This window comes from Muscardinus avellanarius, assembly GCF_963383645.1.
Source record: "Muscardinus avellanarius genome assembly, chromosome: X".
NCBI lineage: Eukaryota > Metazoa > Chordata > Mammalia > Rodentia > Gliridae > Muscardinus > Muscardinus avellanarius.
Genome location: NC_137792.1, coordinates 40,012,341 through 40,035,007, shown reverse-complemented (window position 1 = coordinate 40,035,007; position 22,667 = coordinate 40,012,341). Strand labels below are relative to the sequence as shown.

Below are 22,667 nucleotides of genomic sequence, written 5' to 3'. Positions count from 1 at the left end.
ATGGCAACCCAGTAATCAGTAGCACCTAACACATGTTTCTAAATATCATTCCTCACCCAAAAGAATTAAGTCATCTTAGAAATATAGGTAATTCCATGCCTGGGGGAAGAAATGGATTAAGATCAACTTGAAACATCTTGTTGAGCCAAAAAGCAATGAAGCAATCAAAGGCCAATGGGATTGGATGAAAGGACGCAGAAGCCAGCCTAGAGGGGCTCCCAGTGGCCAAAGCTGAGACGAGATGAGGGAAAGAATAACTACTGCAGTATATTAAAACCCTGAATGTCGCCGGGCGTGGTGGCGCACGCTTGTAATCCCCGCGCTTGGGAGGCAGAGACAGGAGGGTCGCGCAGGTTCGAAGCCAGCCGCCCGCGCTGGCTTAGGAGACCCTGTTTCCAAATAAAAATGTAAAAATAGGTCTGGGAGTATAGCCCGGAGGTATAAGGGCTTCCAGAAACCCCAGTACCACCAAAAAAAAAAAAAAAAAACCCTGAATGTTGAGCTGGGTGTGGTGGCGCATGCTTGTAATCCCAGCATCCGGGAGGCTGAGACCTGGAGGATCGCGGTTCGCAGACAGCCTCAGCTACTTAGTGAGGCCCTCTGCAACTTAGTGAGACCCTGTTTCAAAATAAAGAATAAAAAATCAGGCTGGGGGTGTGGCTCAGAGGTCGAATGCCCTTGGGTTCCATCCCCAGACCCTCAAAAAAAAAAAAAAATTGCCACCGGCGGCAGCAGCAGCGAATTCACTACAGCTCCATCTGCGTACTCAACAACAGTAAGTCAAATTGTGGCCCCTAGAGGAGAAATCCCAGTACTGCACTCCCAGGGACTTGACCCAGTGGGGGAGTGGTGGCAGAGATATCACACCATAGGAGAACGCCCAACCTGGCACCCCCCCCCCCCGCCATGGTCTAAAGCAGCCTCGATTGACTCCCAGGGTCTGAGACTCTAAGATACAACCCAGTAAAGGAGTAGTGGGGACTGAGATACCACAGACTCGAGATCCAGAGCACCTTAAGTGAAGTCGTAGTGACACAGGGAAGAACCCAGAGAAGGCACAAGTTTCCGAAATCATGGGAAAGAGGAATAACAATGGAGCATTGAATGCCCACAACCAAAAGAATTAAGTCATCTTAGAAATATAGGTAATTCCACAACTTCAGAACCTGATAAAACAGAAATCCAGAGATTTCTAGAAGATCAAATCAGAAAAATAACTGGAGAAATAATAGAGGTGTTTTGAAAAGAATTCAGAGAGAGACAAAAAGAGATAAAGGATGCAATTAATGAAGCAAAGGCCTCAATTCAAAGTACAAACAACCGATTAAACCACATGGAGAATAGAATCTCGCTCTTAGAAGATGATCATTCAAAAAATGAACACATAGTTTCCAATTTAGAAAAAAAAATCCGATAGCAGGAATCTGACATTGAAGAAATATGGGCCCATATTAAGAGAGCTAACCTAAGAATAATTGGAATAGAGGAGGAAAAGAAGGTGAAACCAAAGGGATCAACAATCTCTTCAAGGAAGTAATAGCAGAAAATTTTCCAAAAATAGAGCAAGAGGTCGATACACAGGTCCAGGAAACTTATAGAACTCCCTTTAGAGAGTATCAGAGAAGAGGATCCCCACGCCACATAATTGTCAAAATGACCAATGTGGAAGCCAAGCAGAGAATCTTAAAGGCAACAAAAACAAAGGGCCAAGTGACATTCAGAGGCAAACCAATTAGAATCACTTCAGACTTCCCAAACCAAGTCATGAGAGCCAGAAGGGCTTGGAGTAACATATTCCAAATTCTGAAATAAAACTTCCAGCCAAAAATTTCCTACCCAGCAAAACTTTCTATCAAATTAGATGGAAAAATAAGAAGCTTCCACGACAAACAGAAATTGAAGGAATTTATGTCTTCAAAACCAGCGCTAGAGAAAATACTCAAAGAGATTAACTACAAAGAAGAAATAGGTAACACACACCAGAACCAGAGAAACAAGATTTTCCATTCAACAGACAACTAAGATTAGTTATCTGTGGAGATTCATTATTTATGTTAGTCTTTTACTTATCTCTAAATTGTATTGTTTGCTTTTATTGTTGCTAATTTTTAGGATTTCTAATTGGAATATTAATATACCTTCAGATATAGCATTTGGAAATATCTTATCCCATTCTATCAGTAACTTTTAACTCTGTTTACATTGTCTTTGGATATACAATATTTTTTTTATTTTTTAGGGAGTTTATTTACCCTTTTGTTGCCTGTGCCATTGAAATCATATCCAAGAAATCACTGCCAATTTCAATGTTGTGAGGTTTTATGACCCAGATTTTCTTCTAAAAGTTTATAGTCTTAAGATTTCTATTTAGGTCTTTTATCTATTTTGAGTTAATATTTGTATATGGTGTTAGGTAAGGGTCCAATTTTATTCTTTTTCATGTAATTATTATTTTTCAACAACATTTAGTTAAAAGATTAGTATTTCCTCCACCAAATGTTCGTGGAAACCTTGTCAAAAATAACTTGACAATGTATGGAAGAATTTAGCTCTAGGCTTTTATTTAACTCCAATGGTTTATATATCTGCCTTTAGAACAGTACTACACTGTTTCAATTATTATAGCTTTATATGGTTTGAAAACAGAAAATATACATCTTCTAGCTTTGTTCTTCTTCGAGATTGTTTTGGGTATCTAGAGTCCATATTCCATATCAGGATAGATTTTTTTTCTGAAAAATAAATAAATAAATAAATGTATGATAGTTTCACCTAAAGAAAAAAAAAATATTCTCTGGTAAGAAAGAAAGCAAAAAGAAATATTGAAATGTTATCGTTAAGTCATCAAAAGCTTGGTATCAGACAAATGAAACTGTTATGTAAGATTATCATCGTTAATATTGGATAAATTGCTATAATACTAGATGTCAACCACTAAGTCAAGCATGGGAAGGAGGGATGGGGAGGGAACGGGGTGGGGATTGGGTAGGGGCTAACTGGGCGATGTGTGCATGTATGTCTACAAAAGTATTATCTTTATACCATTATGATGTATGAATACATTGCACCAATAAAAAAATAAAAATAAATAAATAAAAAATAAAATAAAACAACAACGACAAAAAACCCTGAATGTCTAAAGGTTCATAAGATCATAATGATATTTAGAGAAAGTAACAAAACTGTATCACTGGGGGCTGCTAGGGTACCAATTAATTACTCTGAGAATTGATGATGCATTTTCTTTGTTTTTTCTTGTTGTGGTTCGGATTGAACTCAGGGGGTGTTCTACCTCTGAGCTATACTCTCAGCCCTATTTTATCTTTTATTTTGAAATAGAGACTCACCTAATTGCAGAGGGTCTTGCTAAATTGCTGAGGCTGGTCTTGAACCTGAGATGCTCCTGTCTCAGCCTCCCAAGTACTGGGATCACAGATATGTGCCACCATGCCTGGATCCATTTTTGCTTCATTTTTTCCTGCTTTTCTAATATGAAGCATACTTCAAGTTAACCAAACATCTCTGGCATACAAAGTGAAGTTCTGTTAACATCCATTAATAAATTCAGAGGTAATGATACAGGTAGAAAATGATTTTTTTGCAAGTGCTATTAAAATAATTGTTTCACACAAAAATCATGGTTTTAACATCCTACAGGGAACTCTACACTGAAAAGGTCATTGCAGCGGGGATGGTGGTACACACTTGTAATCCTAGTACTTGGGAGGCTGAGACAGGAAGATTGCAGGTTCATGGACAGCCTCAGCTACTTAGGGAGGCCCTCTGCAACCTAGTGAGACCTTGTTTCAAAATAAAATATGAAAAGGGTAAAATGCCCCTGCATTCAATTCCTGGTAAACACACACACACGCACACGCACACACACACACACACACACACACACAATTTCAGACAATTAAGGAAGTTTGTAAATGAACTGGGTATTAAATGATCTTACGGAATTATTAACTCAGAGTGATAAAGCATTGTGTTTACTTAAGAAAACATCTGTTTTTAATTTCGTTTTAAGATATATATTGCAGTATTTAGGGTTAAAATTACAGGACAAATAAAAACGTGGTTAGCATTTTAGTAAAAAAGAGAATATAGATTTTTAAAATTTTATTTATTTATTTTGCAGTACTGGGGATGGAATCAGGGGCATTCCACCTCTGAGTTACATCCCCAGCTCTATTTCAATTCTTTATTTTGAAACAAGGTCTCACTAAATTGTGGAGAGCCTCACTAAATAGCTGAGGCTTTTCAAGAACTACCTTCCTCCTGTCTCAGCCTCCCAAGTAATATATTTTTTAAAGTATGGCAAAATTGAAAATGGGGATGGAACACATGGGGTCCCTGAACTCTACTTTGGAGTAGACCTAGTACATTTGGAGTTTTGCAAAAGACTGTTTCAAAAGCATTTAAACCAAATAGGTACTGGACTAAAAAAAAAGCTGATCATAAATGTGGGCTTTCCAGTTTTGCAAAATGAAAAGCGTGAACTAAGGTAGAATGTGGTGTTCTTTCGCTGGGGCTGGGGGTGTAGCAAATATTTTTAAACTGAGGCAAATTGTCTTGTTTTATATAAAGAGGACAGAACATATAATTCAGAAATAAAATTTTGGTGGAATTACATAGGCATATAACATGGTTGATTTTTAAAATTTTTTATTTTATTTTTTATTTTTTGGTGGTACTGGGGTTTCTGGAAACCCTTCTGCATCCGGGCTACACTCCCAGACCTATTTTATATTTTTATTTGGAAACAGGGTCTCCTAAGCCAGCACGCACGGCTGGCTTCGAACCTGCGCGATCCTCCTGTCTCTGCCGCCCAAGCGCGGGGATTACAAGCGTGCGCCACCACGCCTGGCTTAAAATCTTTTATTGTGATATTAGGAGTTGAACTCAGGGGTATTATACTTCTGAGCTATATCCCCAGCCCTTTTTATTATTTTATTTTATTGTGATACTGGGGATTCTGGGTTACACCTCCAGCCTTATTTTTATTTTGAAACAGGATCTCACTAAGTTGTGGAGGACTTCACTGTTGCTAAGGCTGGCCTCGAACCTGCGATCCTCCCATCTCAACTTCCCAAGTCCTGGGATTACAAGTGAGCACCAATACGCCTGATGGTTGATACTCTTTAACTAGAATATGGTGAACTTCGAATCAGTGATGCGATAATTTTCCAACCAAGAAATATCAGTGAAAACCCTGTTCAAGTGCATCCATTTTGATGAATATATGTGGATAATCCTAAATGTTTTCAAAGTGAACTACGAGGTCAACAAAAATCAATGATCATGATTTTAGTGTTTGAATTTATCTTTCATTCGTCATGAAAAGGTGTGAGACTGAGGCAGACAAATTCCTGGATGCAGCCTTCTGCGGTGCCTAACTTGACCATGGAACACGCTGCTATCGTGTCTCCATTAGATCATAGCAACAGCTACCTGGCTGGTCTCTTTGTTGGCCTGGCAGTGAAAGCTGAGTGAGAATGGTTATGTTTTTGTGTGTCTATGGTGCTAGGGAATCGAACTTAGGGCCTTGCACCTGCTGGGCAAGCACTCCAGCACTGAGCTACACCCTCAGCCCTACCCTGTGGTTCTTTTATTTTTATTTATATTTTTGTGTGTGGTGCTGGGGATGGAACCCAGGGGCATTCTACCTCTGAGCCACACCCCCAGCCCCATTTTTTAATTTTGAACCAGTGTCTCACTAAGTTGCAGAGGGCCTCACTAAGCAGCTGAGGCTGGCTGCGAACCTGTGATCTTCCGGTCTGCGCCTGCCAAGTACTGGGATGACAAGCGTGTACCACTATGTGTGGCTCAGTTTCACTGATTTTTGCTGTGGTGTTGATTGTTTCTTTCCTTTCACCAGCTTAAGGTTTGATCGCTCTTTCGCTAGTTTCCTACGGGTTGAGAATAGGCTACTGATTTTAGGTTCTGTATATTGTTCAAACAGCGGCCAGCAGCACTAATAACTCATGCCTGAGCAAAACTTAGCATATATTTTCTCATGGGCACAGAATAGCCTTCCTCAGCTTAGGAACACGGCTAAACAGCACTTTATTTCCACGTGAGGGAGCCATGTTGGACCCTGAAGCCACACACAAAACCAAAACAATGTGGGAAACAGGAGATTACAGGTGTGTGCAAAACAGGACAACTTGTCTACAGTAGAAGAGGTAAAACAAGAAGGCAGAGCACCTGCTTGTTTCACCTCAGCTGGGAACATGTACATCAGACAAGTGGAGTTTGCACGTCCGCAAGGAACCAAGAAAGCACTGCAAGTATTTATTCAGGAGTTACAAGTGAATTGTAGAAAGTAGGCACATTTGCAGTAAAGGGATATATGGATTCTGCTCAACTCTGTGTGTGTGTGTATATGTGTGTGTGTAAATATAGAGAGAGATAGATAAATAGATAGCGACCCGTATGTGGTGGTGCATGTCTGGAATCCCAGTATTTAGGAGGCTGAGACAGGAAGATCATAGGTTCAAGACCAGCCTCAACAACTTAGCGAGACTCTCAGCAACTTAGCAAGACTTTGTTTCAAAACCAAAAATAAAAAGGGTTAGGGTAATGCCGGGCGTGGTGGCGCACGCTTGTAATCCCCGCGCTTGGGAGGCTGAGACAGGAGGATCGCACGGGTTCGAAGCCAGCCTCAGCTACTTACTGGGGCTCTCCGTAACTTAGTGAGACCCTGTTTCCAAATAAAATATAAAAAAAAAGGTCTGAGAGTAGAGCCCGGAGCCTCTGGGTTCCACCCCCAGTACCACACACACAAAAAAAGTGTTAGGGTTGTAGTTCAGAGGTAGAATAGCCCTAGATTCAATTTCCAGTACCCCCCAAATACACTATAGATAGATAGATCTATAGATACATAAGATATAATGTTAAATGCATTCTCTGTGTGTGTGTGTATGTGTGTGTGTGTGTGTGTGTGTGTGTGTGTGTGTGTGAGGGTATTTCCCTTTAAGTCATATGGCTATATCTTGAAAATTACAATATGTTGTATTTTTATTTTCATTTAATCTGGAATTAGGTAAAATATGGCGCGTTGCCTGCTTTAATAAAGTTGTATTAGAACATAGGCACCTTTATTCTTTTTTTATGATACTAGTGATTGAGCCCAGGGGCATTCTACTTCATCCTTTCTTTTTTTCTTTCTTTTTTTTTTTTGAAGTACTGGGAATTGAACTCGGGGGTCTTCTACCTCCAGGCTACACCCCGAACCCTATTTTATATTGTATTTGGAAACAGGGTCTCACTAAGTTGCTGAGAGCCTCACTAAGTAGCTGAGGCTGGCTTCGAACCTGTGCGATCCTCCTGTCTCAGCCTCCCAAGCGTGGGGATTACAAGCGTGCGCCACCACGCCTGGTGTAGAAATATGTTGTTTAATTTCCAAACATTAGAGGATTGTCTGCTATATATTTATTTTACTGATTTTTAGATTATTTCTCTTATGGTCCAAAAATGCATATTTGTATGATTTCTGTCTTATTTAATTAAAGTTGTTTTATGGAATAGGATACGGTCTTTCTTGGTGAAGTCTATGTGCCTGTGAGATGAATGTGTATCTGCTGTTGCTTGGTGGAATGTTCTATAAATGATTACTAGGTCGGCTTGGTTGATAGCGCTATTTAAGACATCTATATCTTTGCTGAATTTCTGCCACCTTGTTCTATACATTAATAGAGAGAAGTGTTGAGATCTTTAGCTATAATTATAGATTTGCCTATTTCTCTTTTCAGATCCTATCAGGTTTTGGCTTGTGTATTTTATATTCCTAATTTGACAATCTGTCTTTTGGTGTGTGTGGTATGCAGTACTGGGGATCGAACCCAAGGGCATTCTAACTCTCAGATACACTCCCAGTCCTATTTTTATTTTGAAACAGGGTCTCACTAAGTTACAAAGGGCCTCTCGCCTCACTAAATTGCTGAGGCTGGCCATGAACCTGTCATCCTCCAGACTCAGCCTCCCAAGTACTGGAATACTGGGATTATAAGCATGCACCACTATGCCTAGCTGGCAATCTGTTTTTCCATTTTTTTTTCTTTTCTTTTCTTTTTTGTTTTGGTGGTACTGGGGGTGGAACACAGAGGCTTTCTACCTCCGGGCTATACTCCCAGACCCATTTTATATTTTATTTGGAAACAGGGTCTCACTAAGTTGCTGAGAGCCTCACTAAGTAGCTGAGGCTGGCTTCGAACCTGTGCGATCCTCCTGGCTCAGCCTCCCAAGCGTGGGGATTACAAGCGTGCGCCACCACGCCTGGCCATTGTTTTCTTTTTTTAATCATTCATGGTGAAAGGGATAATTGATCTTGTTGGATCAAAATCTACCATCTTAGCCGGGCGTGGTGATGCACACTTGTAATCCTAGTATTTGAGAATCTGAGACAGGAGGATCATAGGTTTGAGGACAGCCTCAGTAAGTAGCAAAGCGCTCAGACACCTAACGAGACCCTGTTTCCAAATAAAAATAAAATAGGACTGGGGGGTATAGCTTGGAGGTAGAATGCCCCTGCGTTCAATCCCCAGTGTCACACATACAAAAAACATCTACTATCTTGCTAAGCTGTTTTCCATTCCGTTTGAATTTTTGCTTAGTTTTATGGTTATAGTTAATCTTTTATTAGCATATGTATTTCTTTTTTAGGTACTAGGGATTGAACCTAGAGGCGTTCTACCTCAGAGTTATACCCCAGCCCTATTTGTTATTCTTTGTGTTGAAACAGGGTCTCACTAATTTGCAGAGGGCCTCACCAAGTAGCTGAGGCTGACCGCAAACCTTCGATCCTCCTGTTTCAGCCTCTAGCGTATGTATTTCTTTCTCTTTTTTTTTGTGGTACTGGGGTTCCTGGAAGCCCTTCTACCTCCGGGCTACACTCCCAGACCTATTTTTACATTTTTATTTGGAAACAGGGTTTCCTAAGCCAGTGCGCGCGGCTGGCTTCGAACCTGCGCGATCCTCCTGTCTCTGCCTCCCAAGTGCGGGGATTATAAGCGTGCACCACCACGCCCGGCTCTAGCATATATATTTCAAAAATTTGAGTTCACCTTCTAAAATTATGCAACTTCATCTATATTGTAAGGACCTGGTAACATTATATTCTCAATACTTTTTTCATATCATTGTGTCATTATTACATATTTTACTATTACATATGCTATCAACACCAAATAATTATTACTTTGAACTGTCAGTTATTTTAGAATGATAAAAATTAGAAAAATAAGCTGAGCGTGGTGGCGCACACTTGTAATCCCAGCACTTGGGAGGCTGAGAGAGGAGGATCGCACAGGTTCGAAGCCAGCCTCAGCTACTTAGTGAGGCTCTCAGCAACTTAGTGAGACCCTGTTTCCAAATAAAATAGAAAATAGGTCTGGGAGTATAGCCCGGGGGTAGAAAGCCCCTGGGTTCCACCCCCAGTACCACCAAAAAAAAAAAAAAATAGAAAAATAAGCTGGTTGTGGGGGTGTACACCTGTAACCCCAGTACTTGAGAGGCCGAGACAGGAAGATCTATTTTTTCAATTATAATTGCTTTGTTTTATTTCTGAGAGATTTTATTTTATTTTTATGTGGATCATATTGAAATTGGCATACCTTCAGACTGAGCCTGGTGCCCCCCCGCCCCCCCCCTGCTCCCCTTCCCCTCCCAACAATGAGGGTCCAGGTTAACCATGCTGTATTCATACTTTTACACATATTCCGATGTAGCAGGAAGATCTCAAGTTTGAAGACAGATTTCGTAATGTAGTGAGGTTCTCAGGAACTTAGTGAGATCCTGTTTCAAAATAAAAATTAGAAAGCCAGGCGTGATGGCGCACACTCGTAATCCCAGCATTTGGGAGGCTGAGACCGGAGGATCGCGGTTCGCAGACAGCTTCAGCTACTTAGTGAGGCCCTCTGCAACTCAGTGAGACCCTGTTTCAAAATAAAGAATAAAAAATAGGGCAGGGGGTGTAGCTTGGAGGTAGAATGCCCCTGAGTTCTATCCCCAGACCTGCAAAAATAAAATAAAATAAAAAATAGAAAGGGTTGGGGGTATAGCTCAGAAGTAGAATGCCCTTGGGTTCCATTCTCAGTATCCCCCCCCCAAAAAAAAGAAAAATTAAGAAGGAAAGAAAGAAAGAAATCAGTGAAATTGAAAAGAAAAACAATAGAGAAAATCAATGAAACAAAAAACTGACTCTTGCCGGGTGTGGTGGTGTACATTTGAAATCCCAGTTCTTGGAAGGCTGACACAGACAGGAGGATTGCAGGTTTGTGGCCAGCCTCAGCTATTTAGGTTCTCAGTAACTTAGTGAGACCCTGTTTCCAAATAAAAAATAAAATAGGTCTGGGGATATAGGCTGGAGGGAGAAGGCCCCTGGGTTCAATCCCCAGTAATGCCCCCCCAAAAGCTGCTTCTTTGAGGTTATCAATAAAATGATAGACTTCATATGAAAACATACTGAACATCACTAATTGGCAGGGAAATGCAAATCAAAACTACAGTGAGGTGAAAACTCACACATGTTAATACGCTCTTATCAAAAAGAGAAGAGATACTTTGGCGTACTGGTACATGCCTATAATCCCAGTACTCGGGAGGCTGAGACAGGAGGATCACAGGTTCGAGGACAGCCTCTGCCATTTAGTAAAACTCTCAGCAACTTTGTGAGACCCTGTTTCAAAACAAAAAATATAGAAAAATGGGCTGGGGGTATATCTTGGAGGTAGAATGCTCCAGGGTTCAATCCTCAGTAATACACAAACACACACACACACACACACACACACACACACACACACGAGAAGAGATAAATGTTGGTAAGCATGTGGAACAGAGAACCCACTGTTGGTGGGACTGTAATTTGGGATAGCCATTATAGAAAATAGTTCTTTTAAAAATTAAAACTATAATTACCATATAATTCAGCAATCTTAGTAACATATACACACATGAACACACATACAGAAAACTAGCCAGGTGCATTGTCATATACCTATAATCATAGTACTTGGGAGGCTGAGATAGGAAGATTGCAGGATTGAGACCAGCCTCTGCTACTAAGCAAGATTCTTTTTCCAAATTAAAAAATGAAAATAGGGCTGGGGGTATAGCTGAGGGGTGGAATGCTCCTGGGTTCAATCCCTAGTAGTACAAAAGAAAAGTAAAAGACCAACATCCCTCATAAACAAAGGTACACAATCTTCACAAAATATTAGCAGACCGCAGGTGTTGTCTAGTAGGAAAGTATGTGCTTAGCATGTACAAGGTCTGGTACCAAAAACAAAAAACAAAAAATATACACACATATACCTATATATGTATATATATGCAAATCGAATCCAGCAATATATTAAAGGAATAGGTCACCATGTATGATGTTCATCTCAAGGATACAAAGTTGTTTCAACATTCAGACATTAATAAGTCACTTACCAGAATAAATGAACAAATAAATAAAAATATGATCATACAAATAAGTGCAGGAAGAAGCATTCAAGAAAATGCATTATCTATGCACACTAAAAACTCAACATAGTCAGATGTAGTGGCGCACGCTTGTAATCCCAGCATTTGGGAGGCTGAGACTGGAGGATCGCGGTTCGCGGACAGCCTCAGCTACTACTTAGTGAGGCCTTTGCAACTCAGTGAGACCCTGTTTCAAAAGAAAGAATAAAAAATAGGGCTGGGGATGTAGCTTGGAGGTAGAATGCCCCTGGGTTCCATCTCCAGTACCACAAAAGCAAATAAACAAACAAATGAACAGACAAACCCCAACAAACACCCGGGCGTGGTGATGCAACCTGGTAATCCCAGCATTCGGGAGGCTGAAACAGGAGGATTGTGGTTCGCGGACAGCCTCAGCTTCTTAGTGAGGCCCTTTGCAGCTTAGTGAGACCCTGTTCAAAAATTAGAATGAAAAATGGGGCTGGGAAGCAGGGTGTGGTGGTGCACAACTGTAATCCCAGCATTTGGAAGGCTGATACAGGAGGTTCGTGGACAGCCTCAGCTACTTAGTGAGGCCCTCCCCAACTCAGTGAGACCCTGTTTCCAAATAAAAAATAAAAAATTGGACGGGGGTATAGCTCGGAGGTCAAATGTCTCTGGGTTCCATCCCCAGATGATTTGCATTTCCCTGCCGATTAGTGATGTTCAGTATGTTTTCATATGAAGTCTATCATTTTATTGATAACCTCAAAGAAGCAGCTTTTGGGGGGCATTACTGGGGATTGAACCCAGGGGCCTTCTCCCTCCAGCCAATATCCCCAGACCTATTTTATTTTTTATTTGGAAACAGGGTCTCACTAAGTTACTGAGAACCTAAATAGCTGAGGCTGTCCGCGAACCGCGATCCTCCTGTCTCAGCCTCCCGAATGCTGGGATTACAAGTGTGCTCCACCACGCCTGGCTCATATCTATGTTTATAGCTGCACAATTCACCATAGCCAAATTATGGAACCAATTTAGGTGTGCATCAACAGATAAATGGATTACAAAATTATGGGAAATACACAGTAGAATTCTAGTTAGAAATAAGGAAGAACAAGCCGGGTGTGATGGCGCACGCTTGTAATCCCAGCATTTGGGAAGCTGAGACTGGAGGATCGCGGTTCGCGGACAGCCTCAGCTACTTAGTGAGGCCCTCTGCAACTCAGTGAGACCCGGTTTCAAAATAAGGAATAAAAAATAGGGCTGGGGGTGTAGCTCGGAGGTCAAACGCCTCTTGGTTCCATACCCAAACCAGCAAAAAAAAAAAAAAAAAAAATTAAAAAAAAGGAAAGAAAGAAGGAAGAACAAAATTACTTCATTTGCAGGAAAATGGATGGACCTGAAGGACATTCTGTTAAGTGAGATCAGCTTATCACAGAGAGTGAAGGATATATATTCACTCATATACAGAAGCTAGGTAGTAATAGGAATTCGTATGGGAATGCAAGAGAGGGCTTGGTGCTTTCTTTCTTTCTTTTCTTTTTTTTTTTTTTTTGCGGGTCTGGGGATGGAACCCAGGGGCATTTGACCTCCAAGCTACACCCCCTGCCCTATTTTTTACTCTTTATTTTGAAACAGGGTCTCACTGAGTTGCAGAGAGCCTCACTAAGTAGCTGAGGCTGTCAGGGAACTGCGATCCTCTGGTGTCAGCCTCCCAAATGCTGGGATTATAAGCGTGCGCCACCACGCCCGGCTTGGTGGTTTCTTTTCCTTCCTACTTTCCTTCCATTCTCCTCCATTCCTTCCTTCTTTCCCTCTTTTTGTTGTTGCAGGGTCTCCCTGTGTTTCCTGGCTAACTTCAAACTCCTAAGCTCAAGCCATCCTCCTGCCTCAGCCTCCCAAGTAGCTAGGACTACGGTCATATGCTTCTACCACACCCTGCAGTTTGTGGTTTCTTATGAAGCTAAGACATATACTGATCATACCAGTCAACAGTTCCACTCAAACACCTTCAAAAGTTAGGTATACTCTAAAACCTACACACAAATGTATGTAGCAGCTTTATTCACTATTGACAAAAACTGGAATAATCACAAATGTCCTACAAGTGAGTGGATAAACAAGTGTGGTATATTCCTACAAGGAATATTATTCAGCAATAAAGAGGAACAACTTAGTAATTTACTCAGCAAGGTGGATGAATCATAACTGCATTTCATGAGACTAGGGATTGGACCCAGGGGCATCCCACTTCTAAGCTATATTCCTAGTCCTATTTATTTATTTATTTATTTATTATTTATTTGTGTGTGTGGGTACTGAGGACTGAACCCAGGGGCATTCTACTTCTGAGCTACACCTTCAGCCCTATTTTATTTATTTATTTATTGAAGTACAGGGGATGGAACCCAGGGGCATTCTACCTCTGAGCTCCATCCCAGCCTCAGCTACTTAGTGAGGCCCTCCACAACTTAGTGAGACCCTGTTTCAAAATAAAGAATAAAGCCGGGCGTGGTGGCGCACGCTTGTAATCCCCGCGCTTAGGAGGTGGAGACAGGAGGATCGCGCAGGTTCGAAGCCAGCCTCCGCTACTTAGTGAGGCTCTCAGCAACTTAAAGAATAAAAAAATTCTTTATTTTGAATAAAGGGTCTCACTGAGTTACAAAGGGCCTCACTAAGTAGTAGCTAAGGCTGTCCCCAAACCATGATCTTCCTGTTTCAGCCTCCCAAATGCTGGGATTACAAGTGTGCTCCACCATACCCGGCTATTTTTTTTGTGTGTGGTACTGGGGGTGGAACCCAGGGGCTTTCTACCTCTGGGCTATACTCCCAGCCCTATTTTATATTTTACTTGGAAACAGGGTCTCACTAAGTTGCTGAGAGCCTCACCAAGTAGCTGAGGCTGGCTTCGAACCTGCGCGATCCTCCTGTCTCCGCTTCCTAAGCGCGGGGATCACAAGCGTGCGCCACCACGCCCGGCTATTTTTTATTTTTAAAACAGCGTCTCGCTAAGCTGCCAAGGCTGGTTTCAAACTTTCGATTCTCCTGTCTCTGCCTCCCAAGTACCAGGATTACAGGCTGGTACGCAGAACCACACTCAGCTTCCCTTTTTATTTTGAAACAGGGTTTTGCAAGGTTGATAAGTGTCTCACGACTTGCTGAAGCCGTCCTCAACCTTAGATCCTCCTGTGTCAGCTTTCCAAGCACTGGGATTACAGGGGCATGACATCAGTCCAGCTGACTTTATTTTATTTTTTATTTTGTAACAAAGTCTTGCTACCTTATCATGTGCTGGCCTCAAACCTGTTATCCTGTCTCAGACTCTCAAGTACTGGGATGATAGGTCCATACCAAAATGTCTGTTATAAATATACTTTTTGGTACTGGGGATTGAACCCAGACGTTTTCTACCATCTCCTCAGGAACTTAGTAGATAATACTTCAAAATAAAAAAATAAAAAGGAAGCCGGACGTGGTGGCGCACGCTTGTAATCCCAGCATTTGGGAGGCTGAGACCGGAGGATCACGGTTCGCAGACAGCCTCAGCTACTTAGTGAGGCCCTCTGCAACTCAGTGAGACCCTGTTTCAAAATAAAGACTATAAAATTGGGCAGGGGGTGTAACTCAGAGGTCAAATGCCCCTGGGTTCCATCCCCAGACCTGCAAAAAAAAAAAAAAAAAAAAAAAAAATATATATATATATATATATATATATATATATATATATATAGTGTGTGTGTGTGTGTGTGTGTGTGGCTGGGGTGTAGCTCTGGGTTCAATATCTAGCACCACAAAAAAATCTTTCAATGTTGGGTGTGGTGGCGCACGCTTGTAATCCCCGCGGTTGGGAAGCTGAGACAGGAGGATCACGCAGGTTCTAAGCCAGCCTCAGCTACTTAGTGAGGCTCTCAGCAACTTAGTGAGACCCTGTTTCCAAATAAAATATAAAATAGGTCTGGGAGTATAGCCCGGAGGTAGAAAGCCTCTGGGTTCCACCCCCAGTACCACACACACACAAAAAATCTTCCAATGACTAAAAGTGCAACAACTTCACAGTATTGGAATATAACCCAATTAATAATATACACAGCTATGAGTCAGCAGTGATAGATGTAGATGGTTATATAAATAAATAAGGGATAGCCGGGAGTGGTGTGCTTGTAATCCCAGCATTTGGGGGGTTGAGAAAGTTGGATCGTGGTTCGCAGACAGCCTCAGCTACTTAGTGAGGCCCCTTTGCAACTCAGTGAGACCCTATTTCAAAATAAAAAATAGGGCTGAGGGTGTAGCTCAGAGGTAGAATCCCCCTGGGTTCCATCCCTAGCACCACTAAAAAATAAAATAAAAAGCCTGTAATATCAGTGCTTGGGAGGCTGAGACAAGAGATCTTGGGTTCGAGGCCAGCCTCAGCAACTTAGCAAGACCCTCAGCAACTTAGTGAGACCCTGTTTCCAAATAAAAATAAAATAGGGCTGGGGGTATAGCTTGGAGATAGAACACCCCTGGGTTCACTCTTCGGTACCACAAAACAAATGAACAAACAAACAAGTAAAAAAAAAAGGAAAAAGAACTAATGACACTCTTAAACAAAGGAACCTAAGTCTAATCCTGAGAACCATCTGGGAACTATTAAAAATGCATTTTCTAAGGGTACATCTTAGAGATTTTTAAATCATTTTTCTGAGCAGAAGTTAGAGATTTCTATTTTGAAAAGTATCCTAGATGATTCTGAGAACTACTTGGCTTTGGAAGATTCTCAAAACGGAAAACAATGAGTTCTCTTATTAAGCAGTCAAACAGCTTTATTAAATAAAAGTAACTGTGACCACTTTAACTGAGGAGGAAAACATAGAGGCTCTGAAATGTAAACGAACATAAAAGTGAATGTTCAGAGGAGTGAGTGGGCCCTTAGAGCTGTGCCCTACAACTGGGAGCAGTCATGCCCCCTAGAGGACATTTGACAGTATCTGGAAACATTTTTGGTTGCTATAACTGGAACAGCTGGCATCTAGTGGGACGGGGCCAGAAATGCTTCTGAAAACCCTCTAATGCACAGGACAGCTGCCCACAACAACAACAACAACAATTCTGTAGCTCACAATGCAAAGAGCACCAAGGATGAGAAATTCTGCCTTAAAATGACTGAGGCCACCTTTCAATAAAGACCCAGTCTTCCCAGCTCCTACTAGAACATCTACAGGGGCGGGTGGCCCACTCTTCCACATGAAACAATGCAGTTTTTGGTGTGGTACTGGGGATCGAACCCAAGGGCATTCTACCTCTGAGCTACATCCCTGTTTTTCTTAATTTCTTTTTTATTGGTGCACTATAGTCATACATCTTAACGGAGTACAAGATGGTAGAGGCATACATGCATACATCACTTATTAGCCCCAGACCTATTTTTTTTTTGAGGATCTGGGAATGGAACCCAGAGGCATTCGACCTCCGAGCTACAGCCTCTGCCCTATTTTTTCTTCTTTATTTTGAAACCGGGTCTCACTGAGTTGCAGAGGGCCTCACCAAGTAGCTGAGGCTGTCCGCGAACCGCGATCTTCCAGTGTCAGCCTCCCGAATGCTGGGATGACGAGCGTGCGCCACCACGCCCGGCTCCCAGACCTATTTTTTCTTCTTTATTTGGAAACCGGGTCTCACTCAGTTGCAGAGGGCCTCACTAAGCAGCTGAGGCTGGCTTCGAACCGCGATCCTCCTGTCTCAGCCTCCCAAATGCTGGGATTACAAGCGGGCACCACCGTACCTAGCTTCCTCTGTCTTTCTTGTTTTCCATGACATGTCTGAAGAAACCTAGCCAGCTGTCTCATAGGATGTCTTCTATTTTGGATTCCCTTTGCTTCCTATGAACTAGAAGTGAAGTCTTGGCTCAATTACATTCAAGTTAAATACTTTTGGCAAGAATACTTCCCAGGTGATGTGGGGTATTTTTTTTTTTCAGGTACTGAGGATCAAACCCAGGGGCAGCTTACCACGGAACTCCCTCCCCAGCCTTTTAATTTTGAAACAGGGTCTCACTATATTGCTGAAAGTCTCCCTAAGTTGTTGAGGCTGGCCCAGACCTGCAATCCTCTTTTCTTAGCCTCTCAGGTACTCGCATTACAGGAGTGTGCCACCGAGTCTGGCTCTCATCAGTCTTTGAGCAATTTCTCTGGGCATCTCTGGCTTTTTCAGTCTTGTTTATATGATGTTTATTTCCTGAAATTCTAGTTCCATGCAAAACATTCTGCTACTTAAATGCAGATAATATTGTTTAGGTTCAAGCAATTCTATGATACGACTTCACTAATATCATATAAGTACATAAATCATAATTTTTTTGCTTTGGTACTAGGGATTGAACCCAGAGGCATTCTACCTCCAAGCTAAACCCCCATCACTACTTCATTTTTTTTGCCTTTAATTTTTATTTGTTTTTATTGGTGCATTGAATTCATACCTCTTAATGGGATAAAAAGCTTGTGTAGATATATATGCACCCATCCCCCCCTTACATCCTGCCCCCTGCCCATCCCATTCCCTCCCCTTCTCTCCCTCCATGCTTGGCTTAGTGACTGACATCGATATATATTTTTTTATGTACATCATGTGCTTTAGATAGTTTTCTTCTTCCCCCCTCCCATCCCCTCAGGTTGCCTTGTTTGCTCCTCTATAGGATCTCCTTTTTTACCTGGAGTTCCTCGTATCATTTTTTATTTTAAAACAAGGTCTCACAAGGTTGCAGAAGGTCTCACTAACTTGCTGAGGCTGGCCTCGAACCTGTGATCTTCCTGTCTCAGCCTCCCAAGTACTGGGATTACAGGTGGTGCCAACACACAGCTATAAGTCATTGATTTGGACATACTCACATGGCCACTTCATTCCTAACCCTCACACTTTAAGATGCCCATTACACTTTTACTTGATTCCATAAATGGAATCAAGAGTTTAAAGGTTCATTTTCAACGTTCTATTTGGATGTTCCAATGTCGAGGTGATGACAACTTAGGGGCCAGGTCATAATTATATATACACAAACACAGAGACATACACACATTCGGAGGTAGATTCCTGCACTAGTTTGTAGTAAGTAAAGATATAAAATAATATATGAGCCGGGAGTGGCGGCACACACCTGTAATCCCAGCATTTGGGAGGCTGAGACAGGAGGATCGCGGTTCGCGGACAGACTCAGCTACTTAGTGAGGCCCCTCACAACTTAATGAGACCCTGTTTCAAAATAATGAATAAAAAATAGGGTAGGGGTGTAGCTTGGAAGTTGAATGCCCCTGGGTTCCATTTCTAAACCCGCAAAACAAACAAGCAAAATAATATATGAAATACTATGTTAATGCATAACAGCCGAGTTACACCCAGCATTATTTATTAAAATTATTCTAACATTCTTCCAACACTTTCATACATGTTTTTGGCATTTACTATTATTTATTTATTTTTGTGGTACTGGGGATTGAACACTGGGGCATTCTACCTCTGAGCTACACCTCCAGCCCTATTTTATTTTTATTTAAAAACAAGGTGTTGCTAGGCTGATGAGAGTCCCACTACTTACTGCTGTCCTCAAACCTGCAATCCTCCTGTCTCAGCCTCCCAAGTACTGGGATGACAAATGTGCACCGCCACGCCTGGCTTACTACAATTTATTTACACATAAAGAGTATATAAATGTAGCCTGGTGTGGTGGCACATGCCAGGGTTCTGGTTTTTTGGTACTGGGGATTGCCCCTGGGTTCAATCTCCAGTACCAAAAAAAAATAATAATAATGAAAAGCCTAATGAACTCTGAGCAAACAATATCTCTGCTCTAAACTGATAAATAATACTCTGCCCTATAGAATCAGTAGACCTCCAAATACAGATAGGCAGACAGCACCCCATCAGGAAGGCTCACAGACTCCAGTTCCTCTCTTGCACTGCTTAAATTGTTATTTAAGCCGGGCGTGGTGGCGCACGCTCGTAATCCCAGCATTCGGGAGGCTGAGACAGGAGGATCTTGGTTGGCAGACAGCCTCAGCTACTTAGTGAGGCCCTCTGCAACTCAGTGAGACCCTGTTTCAAAAGAAAGAATAAAAAAATAGGGCTGGGGGTATCGCTCAGCAGTAGAATGCTGCTGGGTTCAAACCCCAATACCACAAAAATAAATAAATAAATAAAAAGAAAATGTATTGGTAGCATTCACTCATTGGGGAAACTAATTCTACATGGTAAGTTAAATGATCATTACGTACATAAAATAGTATACCACTTTAAATTTCTTATTTCTTTTTTAGTATGGTCAAAGCACATCTTTTTTAAAAAATTAAGTTTTCTTACTTTGATAGCGCTTTCATTTTTAGTGATGCACTGTAATCACACATAATTATGAAGTTCAGAGCCACAGAGACACTTGCTGCGCTCCCCTCCCCCTCCCCTTCCCGGCACAGGTACTGAGATAGCTGCGATAGTGCTGTGTGCGCATCATACCTACTGAAGTGTTTCCTTCATCACAGCTCCCTCTCCGACCTGCCTTCCTCCCCTGGATCCCCTCCATCACTCCGCTGGGGGTTGTTTGTTGGGAGTCCCCTTTGGTTTCCCCAAATCTCCCTAACTTCCACATATGAGAGAAAACATATGGCCCTTGACTTTTTGAGACGGGCTGATCTCAACATAATAGTGCCTACTTTCATCCAGTTTCCTACAGACGACATAATTGTATCCTTCTTTATGGCTGAATAGAATTTCATTGTGTGTAGAGCCTATAATTTCATAATCCATTCATTTGTTGATGGACACCTAGGCTGGCTCCATAATTTGGCTACTGTGAGCCGGGCGTGGTGGCGCACGCTTGTCATCCCAGCATTCGGGAGGCTGAGACCAGAGGATCGCGGTTCGCGGACAGCCTCAGCTGCTTAGTGAGGCCCTCTGCGACTCAGGGAGACCCTGTTTCAAAATAAAGAATAAAAAACAGAGCAGGCAGGGTAGCTCGGAGGTCAAATGGCCCTGGGTTCCATCCCTAGACCCGTAATAATAATAATAATAATAATAATAATAATAATGATAATTTGGCTACTGTGAATTGTAAAGCAAGTCTTTATCAAGAACTTTGCAACTCTAGGCAGGGAATATGAACTGTTCATTCATTACAGTCAAAGGCACAACAATAATAAAATAATAATTTAAAATAACAAAATACATAATAATAACATAAGACTTAAGGACTAAGAAGAACACAGAACACAGAAAAATCTGCCGCCTCATTTGTAGTCTACACCCCTGTATAGTTACACATTCTTGAATGTGAAACTTTGACAGTTCTGAACATTAATAACAAAAAAATAGACGGAATGAGAAAACAACAAAGGCGGTGTAAGAAAAATGTTTAGAGTAGATAAAATCGACATGTTCAGAAAGTAACTACCGGAGCAGGGCAACCATCTGGAAGGTACCTTTGTTCAGAAGTGGAAGGAAGTCAGCGGCTTTTTCCCGAAAAACCCTTTGGGCGTCCTCAGGCTTCATGGTCACCTCCTTTGTCTGAACTAGAGAAAAGCTTTTCCCAACCATCTGTGAAAAATAAAGTTTCATTTAAATTTTAAGAACGTTAGAGACATTTTCCTATTGAGCGTTTCCCCTTTCTTTTCTCCTTCCTTCCTTCCTTCCTTCCTTCCTTCCTTCCTTCCTTCCTTCCTTCCTTTCATACTAAAGATTAAACCCAGGAGAATTCAAGCTCTGAGCGGTACCCCCAGCCCTTCTTTCTTATTTTGAAACGGTCTTACTAAGGTATAGAGGCTGCCCTGACCCTAGGAGCCTCTTGACTTAGCTACCCGAGTACTGGATTACAGATATTCACCACCACCCCAGCTCTTTTTCAAGCATTTTTCTGTATAAAATGTGACATACAGCTGGGCATGGTGGCTCACACTTATAATCCCAGTCCTTGGGAGACTTAGACAGGAGGATCGTGGTTCGCGGACAGCCTTGGGTACTTCATGAGGCCCTCCATAACTTGGTGAGACCCTGTTTTAAAATAAACAATAAAACAGGACTGGGAGTGTAGCTTAGAGGTAGATGCCCCTGAGTCCAATCCCCAGTACCATAAAAAATGTGCCATAGCCGGGCGTGGTGGCGCGCGCTTGTAATCCCCGCGCTTGGGAGGCAGAGACAGGAGGATCGCGCAGGTTCGAAGCCAGCCGCGCGCGCTGGCTTAGGAGACCCTGTTTCCAAATAAAAATGTAAAAATAGGTCTGGGAGTGTAGCCCGGAGGTAGAAGGGCTTCCAGGAACCCCAGTACCACCAAAAAATAAAAAATAAATAAAAAAAAAGAGAAAGAAAGAAAAAGAAAAATATGCCATAGTATGCTGATTTTTGTTTTAGTTTTAACTCTAATTAAGGTTCTTAAATATACAAGATTCCTTCTTCTAGATGGGTGGTTCTGGGTAAGGATTGCCTGCTGTTAAGATTAGAGTCAAATGTGGGCCAGGTGTGGTGGCACACTCCCGTAATTCTAGTATCTGGGAGACTGAGACAGAAGGATAGCAGGTTCAGAGACAGTCTCAGCATGCAATGAGACTCTCATCAACTTAGCAAGACCTCTTTCAAAATAAAAATAAAGTAGGGCTGGGTATGTAGCTGGAAGACAGAATGCCCCTGGATTCAATGCCCAGCAAGAGGAGATGCGTGTACGTGTACTCGCGCGTACGCGCGCGCACACACACACACACACACACACACACAGAGTTCAAGGAATTATGGATGATTTAAACATATTTTTACTCTTATTTCTACTTTTATTTTTATTTTTTGTGGTACTGGTGATTGAACTCAGGAGCATTCTGCCTCTGAGCTCTACTCCCAGCTCTATTTTTTATTCTTTATTTTGAAACAGGGTCTTAGAAAGTTGCAGAGGACCTCACAAGTTGCTGAGGCTGACTGCAAACCAAGATCTTCCTGTCTCAGCCTCCCAAATACTAGGATTATAAGCTTGCACCACTACACCGGGCTAATCTTCCTTATTTCTATAGCTCACTATATTGCATACATATTGATTTTTTTGTGGTCCTTTTTTTGCGGTACTGGGGATGCATTCTACCTCCAAGTTACACCCCAAACCCTATTTTTTACTCTTTATTTTTTGAAATGGTCTCACTGAATTGCAAAGGGCCTCACTAAGTAGCTGAGGTTGTCTGCGAATCATAATCCTTTCTCAGCCTCCCAAATGCTGGGATTACAAACATGCACCACCA

The 22,667-nt window shown here is 41.9% G+C and overlaps 1 protein-coding gene across 1 annotated transcript in view; it reads right to left on the bottom strand.

Annotated features, from left to right (window-relative positions):
- RP2 (RP2 activator of ARL3 GTPase) overlaps positions 1-22,667 on the bottom strand; it is a gene marked incomplete at both ends in the record, with an annotated part of 50,090 nt that overhangs the window by 8,865 nt on the left and 18,558 nt on the right. The window contains one exon of the mRNA XM_080719109.1: positions 20,874-20,988. Coding sequence (XP_080575235.1) covers positions 20,874-20,988 — 115 coding nt within the window. The remainder of the gene's footprint in view (positions 1-20,873; positions 20,989-22,667) is intronic.